At 55.9% G+C, this 14546-nt stretch overlaps 1 protein-coding gene across 5 annotated transcripts; it reads right to left on the reverse strand.

The window, feature by feature from the left end:
- Positions 1 to 4: 4 nt before the first annotated feature.
- On the reverse strand, positions 5 to 10490 carry INPP5J (inositol polyphosphate-5-phosphatase J). 5 transcript variants are annotated; one of them, XM_019795647.2, is made up of 14 exons: positions 10335 to 10483; positions 8458 to 8661; positions 5663 to 6828; positions 5186 to 5302; positions 4945 to 5053; positions 4620 to 4736; positions 4108 to 4283; positions 3567 to 3678; positions 3317 to 3426; positions 2989 to 3172; positions 1213 to 1350; positions 977 to 1054; positions 748 to 852; positions 31 to 540 (listed from the first exon to the last, which is right to left on the reverse strand). In XM_019795647.2, the coding sequence occupies exons 2-14, from the start codon at positions 8566 to 8568 to the stop codon at positions 31 to 33; spliced, it is 3033 nt and encodes a 1010-aa protein (XP_019651206.1). In that variant the 5' UTR covers positions 8569 to 8661; positions 10335 to 10483. The 5 variants fall into 5 exon arrangements, with proteins under 5 accessions (XP_034494549.1, XP_019651206.1, XP_011218465.1 ...); XM_011220163.3 differs by having other exon boundaries at positions 5663 to 6810; positions 10335 to 10482; XM_034638658.1 differs by lacking the exon at positions 10335 to 10483 and having other exon boundaries at positions 5 to 540; positions 8458 to 8568.
- Positions 10491 to 14546: the final 4056 nt, after the last annotated feature.

Genomic DNA, 14546 nt, shown 5'->3' on the forward strand with positions numbered 1-14546 from the left:
GGCCACCTGGGCCCATCTGCCCACCCACCCTCAGGGCCCCAGACCCCCTTCCTCCAGCCCCTGCCGGCCCTGGGGACTGGTGGACAGGCTACTGGGGGCAGGGGCCTCCCGATTAGGTCCCCAGGAACCCCCACCACCAGGGTCAACGGTCTCCAGGCGCAAGGCAGGCAGCAAGCCGAGGCTTCGAGGCACAGATGGTGGGAAGGCCCAGGGACCAGGCAGCCCAGAGGGCCCCTCCTCACTACTCCCCCGGCTGCCACCATCACTGCTCCTGTCAGGGGCCACCCGGGGCAGGCGTCGGCTCTGGGGTGAGGGGCTGCGGCTGGTACCACGGCGTTCACGGGATGAAGGCCGCAGGGCAAGGCCAGGGAAGCGGGCCAGGCCTGGGCTGCGGCTACGGTGTCTCTTGGACTTGCCAGGACTGGGGCTACGGGACTTGGGTGCGAGCAGCTCCAGGGTACTGTCATCCTCCTCCTCCGAGCTGGTACTTGAGCGATCGCTGCTGCTGCTGCTGGCCAACTCCGAGGTAGGCAGCGAGATCTGGGGGGGGGGGGGGGGGGGCTTGCTTACTGGGGTGCCCCACTCCCCAACCAGCCACCGAAGGCATCCTGGAACCACTCCCGCCCTGCCCATTAGCAGACCCAGGAAGGTCAGGTTACTTGCAGGAGATCATGGAGCAGAATGTGGAGGCTGTGGTATTTGAGCAGGGCCTTTAAGTACTCTGGTCCCGCAGTCTGACCTACTCACCTGGAAGGGCTCAGTGACACCGACGAGGATGCTGTGCGTGTGGCTGTAATAGCCCAGTATGAAATCTCCATGGCCCTTGGGCAGTGACTCCTCACTGAAGGTCACCTGGTGGGCCCAGGGCATAGGCCCAGGTCAGGGTCAGAGAGGCAGCCTCCAGGACTGCCCAAGGCAAGTCCCGAGCCCAAGGGCAACGGGGACTTCCTCCCACTCTCCCCCTTCCTTTCAGTACCTGGTAGATGTTCCCATCTACATCCTCGTGTTTGGCCCAGACGTAAGCCATGTAGTCCTTGCAGTGGCGGAAACCCACCTGGGGGGAGAGGATTCAGGGTGGTGTCTCCTATTGCCTGACTCCAGCAGCCTACCGGCGTGGCAACAAACTCTGGACAAGCCAGTGATCCCCCTGGGCCCCGGCCGCTTCTCCAGGCCCTCCCTTCCCTGAGGTACCCACCATCCCGCCCTTCTCACCCGGTACAAGCCGATCCAGTCCCAGGAGCTGCGGGCGAACACCGTTTCGATGCGGTACCTCACCACAGCCTGCTCTGGCCGCACCCACTCATCGGCCACTTCCAGCCGCACTAGCGGCACGTCATCCCTGTAGGCAAACTGCCCGGGGCGGGGGGCAACATCAGGGAGGACCCTGCAAGGGTCCTCGGGACTGAGTCAGCACAAATCAGCTGAGATAAAGGGCCTTTGAAACCACCTTACAGATTGGGAAACCGAGGCAGAACAGGTCTAGAATAAACGCCAGGCTTCCCACCTCCCAGTCCAGGGCTCTTCATGCTCATAGCCTCTTTTAGGGAGCAAGAATACGGCTTTGAAGTGAATAGGGTAGCCCTGGTTCTGCCATCGCTCCACCTCTGTCCTTCAGGGAAAGACTCAGATGGTGTGTCAGCCTCAGGCTTTTGTCTGCTCCCCCACCATTTATCAGGTTTCGGGTTTCCCTCCCTCCTCAGCTTTTGAGCCAGGCAGTTCCAGAAGAAACCAGAACATCCTCTCCCTGCCCCTAGGTTCCTAACAGCAGGTTTGCCTGGTGTGGTCTCTTGGAAATGCTCTCCAGGGCCCTGCAAGGTCAAAACTCCCACTAAGTCCCATTCTGATTGTGTTGCTTTGGTTAAGTGACTTAAGTTCTCTGAGCCTCAGTTTCCATCACCAGTAAAACTGGGAGGAGAATTTGGATATCTCAGGGCCTACAAAGGCATTCAAAGGGATGACAGAGCCCCAGAGCCTGGCATGCAATAGGTGCTCAAGGGTCAGAGTCCTTGGTGAGGAGGGAAGGTCAGGGCAGGGCACCCAAAAGGAGTGGTTCTCAAGGTGAGGCCCCTTACTGAGGGTGAAACCTCACACCCAAGTCTTTTACCAAAGGTCATGGCAGGCCAGACTTGGGCAGATTTCCATTCCCAGCTGAGGATACTGGCCAATGTCCCAGTGACTGACCACATGACAAAGTTACCAGGGAAAACATTCTCTGGCCTGCAGGGCTCCCTCTTATTAGATCAAGGAAGGGAATCGGAGAGCCCAGAGTTGGGTTTCAGGACTGGAAAGATGGGATCTACCTTCCTCTGCTGCTTAGCCGATGTGCGGCTTGGGGTACGTGCCTACCCTACTGGGAGCCTCAGTTTCCTCATAGGAAAACACAGTGTTGGACTACATGGTCTTTCGGGTCCGGTTCTGACATCTAGCATTTCTCCTTTTTACTTTGGGAACCAGAGACCTCAACCCTAAACACAATACTAAATTATAGTAACTATTTAGAATTTAGCTTTGTATTTTTCATCTCTCTACTCCTCCTCCCCATTACCACCTCACTCATGGTGCCTGATACATGGTAAAATGGTAAAAAAATAATGAATAAATATGAATGAATACTATATAGAGTTTGAATAAACATTTTGATTTTGCTGGTCTTATTATATGACTATATAATGTGAATTTTAACAAAAGTGGTCCTAATCCTTTCTCAGAAGAACAGAGTTAGGGATTAGTGGAGAAGGCATGGGCTCTGAAGACAGACTAGCTTGGGTTCAAATCCTAATTCTTCTGTTTACCAGCTGTGTGACTGATGTGATGCCGTGTCTTTGAGCCTCAGTTTCCTCCTCTGAAAATGGAGATCATAACCCACTCCCACTCTGCTACAGTGAATGGATACTGCTGGGGGCAGGTGTATAAGGGGTTACGGGTGGGCCATGGGATACTGAGCTGGACCTGGGGATGCCGTGACAGGTGGATGAGGCCGGGACTCACCTGCAGGACGAACTGGGCAGCCACGGGCTTGTGGTCACTGACTGTGTACTCCATGTGGCTGCGGTAGCTGTGCTGGGTCACCTGGAGTCGGTGGCTTTCCCGGCCTGAGGGGCTGGGACCCACACCTGGAGCCTTGACCTTCCACAGGATACGGTCTGTCCAGGCTGGCTTCCGCTTCTTGGCACTGAAGTGGCAGGGGTGACCCAAGTTTCAGGGGCTGAGGTTTGAGGCACAGCCCCAGGCTTGCTTTTTGCCAATCCTCTTCCCTTTCTTCCCTAACCAGAAGACCTCAGCCCGTGTCTCCACCTCATCCCAGTGCTTAGCTCACCTGGTATCATATTTATTAGTACCCACGTCAAATTTGAAGGTGGGCGCAAAGTTGAGGGGCCCCTCCTGGAAGCCTTTCAGGATGGGCCAAGTGTTCTTGGCCATGTTGAGCTGTGAAGGTCCAAAAGGGCAGAATTGGACAACAGCTTGGACAGGACAGGTGAAGGCAGGAGCCAGAACCTGGTATACAAAAGTGTGCTGGGTCATGCTCTGTGTGTTTGTTGTTAAGGGGGCGGGCTGGGATTCTGCACCTGGTCCTTCTCCCAGAGCTGGTGAAGCTGGTCGCTGTCAATGGCAAACTTGACGAAGTGCAGGTCATAGCTCTCGATGCGGAAGTTGAGGTCCCCAAACCAGAACACGAGGCTGTTCGGGGGTGGGGGTCAGCAGGGTCCATGGGGTGAAAGAGCCCAACCCAGATCCTTCTCCACCCCCATGCAGCCCACAGCACTGGATGCCCCTAAGGATGACGCAGTGGGTGGGGCACCGCCAAGGAACAGCAGGGGGTCGCAGATCTAGAGCAAAGTTTGACTGGACCCTCAGCAAGGCCCTGCCCCTCAGCAAAGCTCCACCCTGCAGTTTCTGTCCCCCATCAAATTTACCAGCATTCGTGTTCCTAAATGTAGTTTGGGGGGCCACCGCCCTCCCCCCGTAGGCTCTGCCTCTCCCGACAACGCCCACCCACGCTGGTACTCAAGCTCCCGTAGCCGAGTTTTTGAGCCTCTAGCCTCTGAGGCCCACCCCTCCTCTACTAACCCCGCCCAAGCTCCATCTGGCCCCGCCCAGAGCCCATACTCGTGATCCAGGATGCCATGCGCCCCGGGTCCCGGGAACTGCTGGAGGCTCAGGATGGTCTGGAAGTTGTCCTTGCGCTGCTCTGCCTTGTCCATGTGCGCTGGCAAGTGGCAATTCAAGAAGCAGAGCATGTGCCCGAAGGCCGCCAGTCGCACGCTCACTCCACCCTTATTGCCCTTGGGAGACATGGTTGGTCGAGTCATGGGCGGGGCCTAGGCAAGTAGGTGAGGCACTGGGCGGGGCATAGAGAGGGGCGAGGCCAGCCAGCGGGTGGAAAAGGCTTAGAGGGGTGGCTTCTAGGGAAAGGAGGGGAACCCTGGGATGGGGCAGGGACAGGAAGGGGGCTGGGTCTAGAAAATGGTGTGGGGTGTTGGGCGGGGTAGGGGAGAGGCAGGCGTCAGAGTAAGGGGTGGAGCATGGGGAGGGGGCCTTGCCAGTGCGTGGAGGGCCCGGAGGACTAATCTATAGACCCCTTAGGGCCCTGTCCCCTCCCGGGCTGCTCCCATGCTCACCCAATAGCCGCCCAGGCCAGTGCGCGTGCAATCAGTCTGCACGTCCCTCAGGAAGGGCAGGTGGTAGTACTTGGCGAACAGCAGCAGGATGACGCCCTGCATCCGCACGGTACTCACCTGGGGCGGGAGGCAGGCGACGCGCTTGAGGGACCGGACACAATCCCACCCCGCTGTGCGCTTCCCCCCAGTCTTTCAGATCTGCTCCTCCAGTCTCCTATTTCGGGACCCAGCAACAGAGGTCCAGCAGGCCCCACAGTGAATCAACGCCGAGCTAGGGCCAGGAATCCGGGGACTCCAGCCTTCCAGGGGCTGAGGAAGACGTTACCAGCACGAAGTTGAAGGGTGCCAGAGCGTCCATGAAGAGCTCGCTCCACTGGTCTGTGAAGAGCGCGTCCTTGAGCCGTTTGTTGATCATGGAGTTCACTTCCTGCAACCTGGGGGGTGGGGGTGGGGGTGGGGGTGAGGCGGCTGCCGGGTTGGGGGTGCCCTAGAAGCCCTTCCCATGGGCAAGGGTCTGGGAGGCACAAGGGATCCAGGAGCAGGGTCCACACGCCCGGCCCCCTCACCCTATGGCAATCATGTCGGCCCCATCACTGTCGTCGCTGCCGCTGCCCAGGTGGAGGAGGGATGTGACGTCGTCAGGGGGCATGGCAGTGCCCACGTTCCACGTGACCACAGTGATCCTGGGGGTGGGGGTATAGGAGGGGTTACCACTGGGCACCACTCCCTCCTCCCCAACCTCCCTCCCACAGAGCTCTTTCTGGGGAAATAAACTGAGGCAGGTGTGGGTGTAAGCTCTCAGAAGGACAGTGGGTCCAGTATCCCTCCTACCAGACTCTCCCAGAGGAGACCGATTGAGGCAGGGGTGGGCAAGTCCCTTAGGAGGAGATGCTGTTTCCTGAAGGTCCCATAGTGGGTCCAGTACCCCCAAAGAACCTTCCTCAGGGAAGTAAACTGGGGTAGTGTAGGGTAAGCCACCCTAGAAGGATGGCCACTTTCAGAGCTCAAGCCCCACCAATCTTTCTAGGGAGAAGGCCCCTCACCAGAAGCCAGGGTCGCTCTTGCAGGTAGGCTGAGCTGACCAAGAGGGTGATGAGGTGGAGGTAGAAGGGGGAGTGGTGACCGGAGCTGGAGTTTCTCGGGGCTGAAGACTGGGACTCAAGTGCCCGCTAGGCCCTGTGCCCTGGGTGCCAGGCCTGGGGAGGGCCATCTCAGGGGCTGGGGGGACACAGGGGGAGCGGTTGGGGGAGCGGCTGGGGGAACGGCTGGGAGACCGGGGTGGCTTGGGCAGAGGTGGGGGCACAGTCTGGGCCGAGGAGGCCCCTGGCCGGAAGGTGGGGGACAGAAGTCCTGGGGAACGGGTGGCGGGCTCTGGAGGGCCCTGGCCCACATCCAGGGGCAGGGTCTGGGGTGGCCGGGGCAGGACAGGATCCTCAGGGCTGCTGCGGGGGGCCTCAGGCCGGGCTCTGAAGGAGGGGGAGATCCGGGGGTCTGGGGGGGTTTGGATCAAGGATGTGGAGCCCGCAGGACCAGATGCCTGAGCTGAAGGCTGGAGATGCACTTCAGAAGAGGGGAGAGGTTTCAGGGCTGGGGCATCCCTCTGTTTAGCTGGTGTCCATCCCACAGAGGCCGAGGCTGACGTCACAGAAGCTGCAGCCAGAGCCTGGTCCTGAGAGGACGACAAAACTGGACTGGACACTGGGGAAGAGTTGGAGGGGGGCTGTGGGGGCTGCTCCTCAGATGCCAGGGCCAGGCTCAGGCCTGAGGCAGCCAGTGCTGGCTTGGGTCCCATGGAGGCAGGTGGCACCTGCTTCTGGTCCCTGGACGTTGGAGACAGCTTGGGCCGCAGGGTGGCTGGGGGAGGCCTCGGCCCTGCCGAGGCAGACATCACCAGCTGCCCCAGGGATGTTGGAGCCAGGGCTGAGCCTGAGGTCACCGGGGGAGGCTTCGGCCCAGCTGAGGCAGACATGACTAACTGGCCCACAGATGTTGGAGCTAGGCTGGAACCGCGGCGGGCAGGAGCTGTCTTCTGGCCTCCAGGGGTAGACAGTGGAGCCAGGATGGGTCGGGGAGATGCCAGAGCCAACCTTGGCCCCTCTGTGGAAGATGGCACAGCTGCTTGTGGCCCCACAGGTGCTAGAGCCAGTCTTGGTTCCGAGGGTACCGGGGCCGCATTCTCCTTCACTGGGAGCTGAAAAAATGAGTCCACCTTGCAGAAGACAAGTCAAAGACTCAGGGTAACCCTAACCAGGGGCTTGGGCCCCAACTTCCATAGAGACCCCAGCAGACTCCATCTAGCTAAGAAAGGCATATCTTTGCAAGGCCGTTCTTCCTCATTTCTCACCTCAATCCATGCTGTTGCAAATCAGTTTCTCTTTGGGAGGAACCAGGATGCACAGCCTATCCCCTCCCTCAAGTCTGACCCCTCTCATAGATGGGGGCCTAAGACCCCGACTCAAATGAGGCAGCGTGTGAGCCTGAACCCGAGAGTTCTCTCCTTGCCTTCTTGGCTGACACCCTTCCTGGCCATGCTGGAGGGTTGGGTGTCTGGAATCAGCTTCCCTGGGCAGCCCTCCTTGCATTTCCTCCTGCTCCCCTGGCTAAGGGCTACTGACCTAGCACTCCAGATCTGCTCTCTCCGGACACCCTGGGTCTAGCCTATTTATTCCTCTCCTTTCCTCCACAGTTCCTCCAGGAACCCTCAGCTTCGTCCCTGCCAAGCATCCCAAACTCCTTGGTCACAGTCCTCTCTGTCTTCCTCACCCATTCCCAGAGTTCCACATAGGCACAAGAGCCCAGGGTAAGACTAGCCATGGCAAGTCCAGCTCCATGTCACCTTAGGCAAGCACCTCTCTCCCCAGGGCCTCGGTTTTTGTCTGTAAAATGAAGAAATCTGGTGAAGGGTCCCTGGCCACACCTTGCTCCTGAGAAGTCTTGGCCTCATATTCTCTGCATTTATGAGCCGAACATTTACTAGGATTCCATTCGAGCCCCATGGGATAGTCCGTCCTCATCAAGTGTGATTCTAACATTCAGAGCAAGTCCAGGACTCTGTTGATCCTGGCATTCGCTTCTCTGTGCCCAATTGTACCCTCTCCCCTGTCTTCCCCACCTTGGAGGAGAGGCAAACAGGTATCCTCCTTTTGTCTGGCAGGTGGAGTGGGGGACGTGAGGCCCTGCAGGGACCTCCTCTCTCTTTCCCATCTGTCCTCTGTGTCTGATGCCCCTGTCTCCAGAAGACGAAGGATAAAACGTCCTTTGCCAGGGAGGGCAGAAGAAGGTTTACACCCGCCCTGAGGTGGCCCCATCCCTGCCTCCAGACATACAGCTCTGTCTGTGTCCCGTGTCCTTCTCGGTTCAGAGAACCTGAAACTCTGCCTCCACCTTCCTCCTCAAACTTAGCTCTTTGAGACTGCTTTTTGGGCATCCTCCTTGGCTCCAAGTGTCCCCCCAACCACCACACCGCCTCCAGCCCTAACAACTTAGGCATCCCAGATGTCACCATTTTAGTCTTCAGGGACAAGCCTCCTCATTTTGCATTGGTTCAGAGAGGACAAGCAACTTGCCCAAGGTCACACAGCAAAGCTGGAGCACAGCTGGCTCCCCTGACACCCAGTCTAGCGTTCTCCTGGGGGCTCCTGCAGATGGCTAACTCCATCTCTCTCTGGGTGTCCCATCACTGCCCCCTCAGCCCCCAGAGTGCCCTGTGTACCTAGCCCCTGCTAGTGGGAAGAGGAGAGTACCCGCCCCTCAGCCAGGGGCACCAGAGTGCCTGCGGTGCGTGGGGGTGTGTGGGACCAAGGATCAGGGATGAGGGTCTAGGTTTCAGGGGTCTTACCTTGGAGGGTGCCCCAGTTTGGGAAACCCCATGGGGCACGAGCACAGGCAGGGGTCCCAGGCCAGCCCGGGTCCCTGGCCTCCTGCTGCCGCTGTCGCTCCGGCCCTCCATGTCGGCAGCCCCTAGCAGCCCGGGCTCCCTCGGGCTCTGGCTCTAGCTCCTCCGCTCCCGGGAACCAGTGATGTCATCAGCCGTTTCAACCTGCTGAGAATTTAAAGACACAGGCACCTACTTCCCAACCTAGAGGTGGCCAAGGCAAGGTGGCCTACACTCTGGGAACCCTTCAAGCGACTGCTGAGGTTGAAATGGCTATGGGGCGGGGTGGAGGATGTGCCCATTGGGCTGGCTTGGGTCCCCACTGGTGACATGGTGGAGGCTGCCTGTCTTTTGATACCCTCCTGCCGGTAGGCCTGTTCCGTCCATACTCAAAGGTGGAATATTGACACACCTGAGGGTAAGGCAGAGACAGGTAGCTCAGAGGTCAGCACCCTCTCCAGGGCCGCAGAGACACCCGAGTCCCTGCCATGAACTTGTGAGCTTCCTGACTCCCTGCCAACCCAGGGCTTGCCTTGGCCCCCACCTTTGCCCCAATTTCAGGCCTTGGTGCCCGCCCTCTGCCTGGCTCTATCTTTCCCATCCCAGAGCCCGACAGTCAGGGGCTCCAGCCACTGGAGTCCCCTCCCATCTCAGCCTCAGCTATTCTGAAGACACCTGGCCACCTGCCCCGGAGGTTTTCACAGCCCAGCCCCTCTCAGCTTTTCTCTCTCCTGTACTCACTGGGTGTGGCTTGGGTGAGGAACTAGCTCAAGGTCACCTGGTGAGCTGGGAAGGTCTCACGAGTTTCAGTGAGGAAGGGGAATTTTCTCAGTGACCCAAGACCCATGGGAGCCAATTGGGTGTCTGGAGGGAGGGAGCTAGGCTGGAGAAAGGCCCAGCAGTGGGGGGAACAGACTGGCAGGAAGGTGAAAAACAGGCCCTGGGAAACTTCGATGGCCAGGACCCAGCGCAGGGTCCAGGGACATGTTTGCTGAATGAACTGATGCCTCAGTGAGTGAGTGAGAGAGTGAGGAGAGTGAATGAGTGATAGGGCTCAGACGCGGCCAGGGATGACTGTGGGTCCTCTGCTTCTGCCTCCTTCCCTCTCTCACCCTTATCTGCTAAGTAGTCCCTGCAATCCTGATTTTTCCAGAATTGCTGGATTGCTTCGAGTGGAGTGATCGCCAGAAAATGTCCAGAGTTTTGTACCCAGAGCTCTCTGGTGGTCCACGGTCACCTCTGTATCCTCATGGGCCTGTGTGGTCCCCTGCATGAAAGATGCGTGGACAGATGCCTCATCCCCTTCTCCTGGGTGGGCTTACCCCCTCTGCTTGACTGTCTCTGGGTCTAGGCTGTGTTTCTCGGCCAGCAATTCTGTGAGGCTGGAATTTGCAGGGGCAGAGCCTCAGGCCATGTTAGGGCCCTGGAGTAGAAAGGATTTGGGGTGATGAAGGATGGTGGAAGTGATGAGTGGTTACAGGGGAGGTGACTGTGGTGGAGGTAATGATGTACGGCATGATGATGATGGGAGTGGAGGACGGACACTGATGCTGGAGGTGCTGGTGATGGTTCGGATAAATGGAGGTCGTGGAGGTGATAACAAAGATATAGCTGTTGGTGATGGTTGAGGTAGGAGAGTGAAGGCATGGTGGTCATGGTGATGAGGGTGTGATAGTAACGGTGGAGGAGAGAGGGTGGCGGGGAGGCAGCGGGGCTGTTATGTTGATGAAGAAGAGGTGGTGGTAGAGCTGGAGATGGTGGGGTAGTGGTGAAGGAGGAGGTGAGAGTGGCCATGGTGGTGGCGCTCAAACCACCAGAGAGGGAAGGAAATTTGGACTTACCCTGCCCAGTCCTTGGACTTCTACTGTATAGGTGAGAAAACAGAGGCCCCCATGAGTATTGGCTTCCAGTGCAATCCAGGAGGCTGGGGGGGGGAGGGGGAGATCCCAGTCCCTGAGGCCTGTTACAGGGCTTAGCCATCCACAGCTCAGACAGGGGCATCAGTGTCCTTCGGAAGCCAGGCAAATGTCATGCAAACGAGCGTGCAGAGGGTTCCTGCACACTGCACGCCCAGGATTTCCCGTCATCATCCCTCCCTGAAGTGAGATCTCACAGCGGACTTCGTTTCTGGCCCTGCCACTGACTTACCTGGGCAGGTTTCTCAGATTCCTGGTTTGTGTAAGGGCGATCAAAACAGCAGATACCTCCTAAGGTTGCTGTGAAGATTCAGCCAAATGATATATATGAAGTGTTTAGCACAGAGCCAGGCACCACCGAGCTCTCGGCCAGGGCAGCCGCTCTGGAGTTAGCATCACCATCGCCACCACCTGCTCCAACGTGTCCATTTAGTGGATGCTGAAACTGAGGCCCACTGTTAGTTGCATCCCTGGGGGGAAGGGACGGGGCTCCGAGACCCAGACATGGCTTTGCCAGGAGAAGGGGGCGGGGGGTGGACCCCGGCTGAGAAGGGAGCAGGGTAGGAGCTATATTTGAGCTTCTGGTGTGATGACTAAGGAGGTTGATAACAGGCTCTGGGGCTCTGGGCGGCAGGCTGGGGGCAGCTGCCAGGGAGAACCGCCCCCCTGGAGACGGCTGTCTCCAAAGGCCCCTCCTGGTTCCCTCCCCTCCCTCACTCCAGGGAGTAGGGGGGTGGTGTGCTGAGGCAGAGGGTACATCTTGTCCAACCCCCCTCTTGGAAACTCTTAGTGCTACCCTTCAGGCTGTTTAGGTCAGGAACAGGAAAGGAGGGAGCTGGTGATTGACAAATTATCTCACTCTCCATAGTAACCCTGGGAGGTTGGTAATAAGATCCCCACTCACAGAGGAAGAAACTGAGCTCTAGGGATTACACAGCCATTAGGGGACAGAGCATGGGGTTCCCAGGGACAGAGTAGATAATTCTCCCCCATAGAAGTGACTGCTGAGCTTCCCTGAAGGAGAGTCAGTGTTGCCAAATTGAAAAAAAGGAGAAATGCCCTGGGAAGCAGAGGGAGAAACAGGGGCAAAACTGGAGTGTGGAAGGTCCAGGCTGTGTATGACAGGGTGCAAGACCTGGATATGTGCCCTCGTGGTCCTTTGGCTCCGAGTAAACCCACCATAAGCGGGCAAGGGAGAGAGGCTTTCTCTTTCCTCCTCCTCTTCCTTGAGCCACCTCCCAGGGGCACCTGTCCTCCTTCCTTTTACTTCCTGGTAAAAGGCCTGACCCAGGCCCACAAGGAGAGAGGTCACACTGTGGCCACTAGCTGATAAATAAATCTCTTGTGATGTAGAGTGTGATGTAGGGCACTGTGGGAAGGTGGGAGACGGAAGCATTAAGGAGGGCTTCTCTGGGGAGGAAGCATACAGGGCACGGAGGAACATTTCTCCTCCCTTTGCTCCAGGGTTCCTTATTGGTACTGAGTGCCACATGTTATGTCGTTGTCTCTTCATTCTCCCCCTCCGGGGCAGATGTCATTCTCACCTCCAATTCTGCCCCACAGGAAATGGGTTCAAGGAGGAGTGACTTTCCCAAGGTCACACAGCTGCGCTCAGGCTCAGGCATCCCTCCTCCCTCTCCATAGCTCCCCTTCCTCCCAGGCAGCCCAGCACCCGCTGTCAGCTGCTCTGAAGTGAGCGGCTATTTTTATTCTGGTGCGAGGGGATCTTGGGCAGCAGAGCCATGTAGGTTAGAAGGCTCTAGGACACCAGCTTCAGCAGGAAAGGGGAGGCTTACTGTAAGACCATAAGCTCGCCTGGGGGCTCTCGTTTCCTGTGCCAACCTGCCCTGGGCTCTCATGTATCCAGAAATTATTTTTCTGGAGCTCAGAACAGAGCATAGAACCAGACTAAACCCTGGCCCTAATCCCAGATCCAATTTGAACCCTAATTTTGGTGTTAACTGAGCCCCGATCCCATGCCAAGACTGACCCTAGACCCTACCCTGACCGTAATCTTAGATTGAGCCCTGACCCTACCGGTGTACTAAGCCTGGTCCAAGCCTGACTAAGGCCGATCCCAACTTGAGACCTTGATTCTGGACCCAGATTGAGCCCTGATCCTCGTCTAAGACTGAGCCACTGACTTCTAACTCCAGTCCAGACTAACCCTTGATTTTAGACTGAGCGCCAACCCTAGGGCTAGACTCTGAGCTCTGAGTCTAGTCATTAACTAAATCCTGAACCTGGTGGCAGGTTGAGCTACGATCTTGGTCACAGACTGAGCCCTACGCCAAATCATTGGTTGAATCCTGACTTTAAAATGAGCTCTAACCCTGAGTCACACAACTCTGGTCACACACTGAGCCCTGATTTCAGACTGTGCACTGACTGAATCTGGTCAAAGGCTGAGGCTTGACTGTAGCATAGATTGAGCCTTGATCTTGGTCACAGACTGAGGTCCAAGCCCAATTATTGACGGAGTCCTGACCTGACTCCAGCCCCAGACTCAGTTCTAAATCTGGCTTCAGGCCAAGGGCTGACCCTGACCCTGATCCTGTTACAGACTAAACTCCAAACCCAGCCCCACCTGAGGAAGGCTGCTAGCCTAGACTACAGAATGCCACATAAAGGCATGAATTACAAGCAGAGATCTGTTCTAGGAGATCCTGGGCCTCCCATGGGTGCTGATGCCAGAATGTTCCCGGTACTGTTGTGGCTAGTGTCTCTACCACTGGTTCCACTGGCTGGCTAGTCAACCCTTAGCATCCCAGGCCGTGGCCCCTCTAGGCCACAGCATCTAGGTTAATGCAATGAGAGTGGTTTGGTGGCATCTGTCCAGTGAACAATGTGGGCCCATGAGGGACTGAGGTTTGGCTCTGTCAGCAGAAAAGCCACAGGCTCCATGGGGCCTCTGGCTTCAGCCACTCTGGGGCTCTTGCTGGGGTATGGGCTAAGGTTGAGGGAATCCATGACATTTGTCCCATTTTTTGGTAAACAAAGTTTACTGTTTGTATTTAGGTAATACATAATTATTATAGAAAATACAAAAAAAAGTATAAAGGAGAAAAACTTTACCCTATAATTTCATCTACAAGAGATGAAAAAGACCATTTTGACTTCTTGGGTTGTTTCCATCTAGATTTTGTTATTTGGTCTAGGCATATATATCTATATACACATATTTTATAAAATTGGTTGGCTACTCTGTTGACGCTACAACATCTATTGCAACCCATATCCTTGAGAGGCTTCTGGAATGGGTCTCAACTGGTTAAGCCAATGAGCAATTTCCATTCCCCTAGCTGCATGATTAAGATCATGGATGGACTAGTGAGATATAAAGAGACTTGTGCAAAAGAAAGCTTGCTTTCTCTCCTGAGATGGTTACCAAAAAAGATCATCTCCCCTTTATTAAATATGAATGAAGAAGTCTGTGGTCCTTGTTACTGTTGGCAGCCATCTTGATACCATTTAGGTAACTGGCCTAATGACAAGCTGACACTATGGAAGGCAGAATGGACAGAAATCAGGTCTTGGGGACTTTATCAACCAGATTAAACCTTACCTGAATCCCTCCCTGCCATTGAACTTTTTTGTTATTTGAGCCAAGAGATTTCCTTTATTGTTTAAGCCAGTTTAACTTGGGTTTTCTGTGACTTGCAGCCCAGAGCATCACAACTCCCAACTGATATTACTGTTTTATAGCTTACAATTTTTTTAATACCCTTACTATGAGCATTCCCATGTTGTTCAACACTGTGCTGCATCATTTAAAACAATTGTATGATTTTCTGTCCTATGGAGGTACCATCATTTATTTAACTCATTCCCTGAGGAGATATGCTTAGGTTGTGTCTCCAGTTTTTCACCATTATAAACAGTGGGTTTTTTTTTTAAATACATAAAGAGATTTATTGCAAAAAAAAAAAAAAGGCTTATACAACTGTGGAGGCTGGTAAGGCATGTCTGAAATCTGTAGGGCACGCCGGCTGTCTGGAAACTCCTAGGCAGGAGGGAATGCTGCAGTCCACAGGTGGAATTTACTCTTCCTCAGGAAAACACCAGTTTTGCCTTATCTTCCACAAATCTACACCTCGAAACGCAAAAGCTAGAAGGTACAGGGAGTCCAGTGCCCAG

Source organism: Ailuropoda melanoleuca, chromosome 12, assembly GCF_002007445.2.
Source record: "Ailuropoda melanoleuca isolate Jingjing chromosome 12, ASM200744v2, whole genome shotgun sequence".
NCBI lineage: Eukaryota > Metazoa > Chordata > Mammalia > Carnivora > Ursidae > Ailuropoda > Ailuropoda melanoleuca.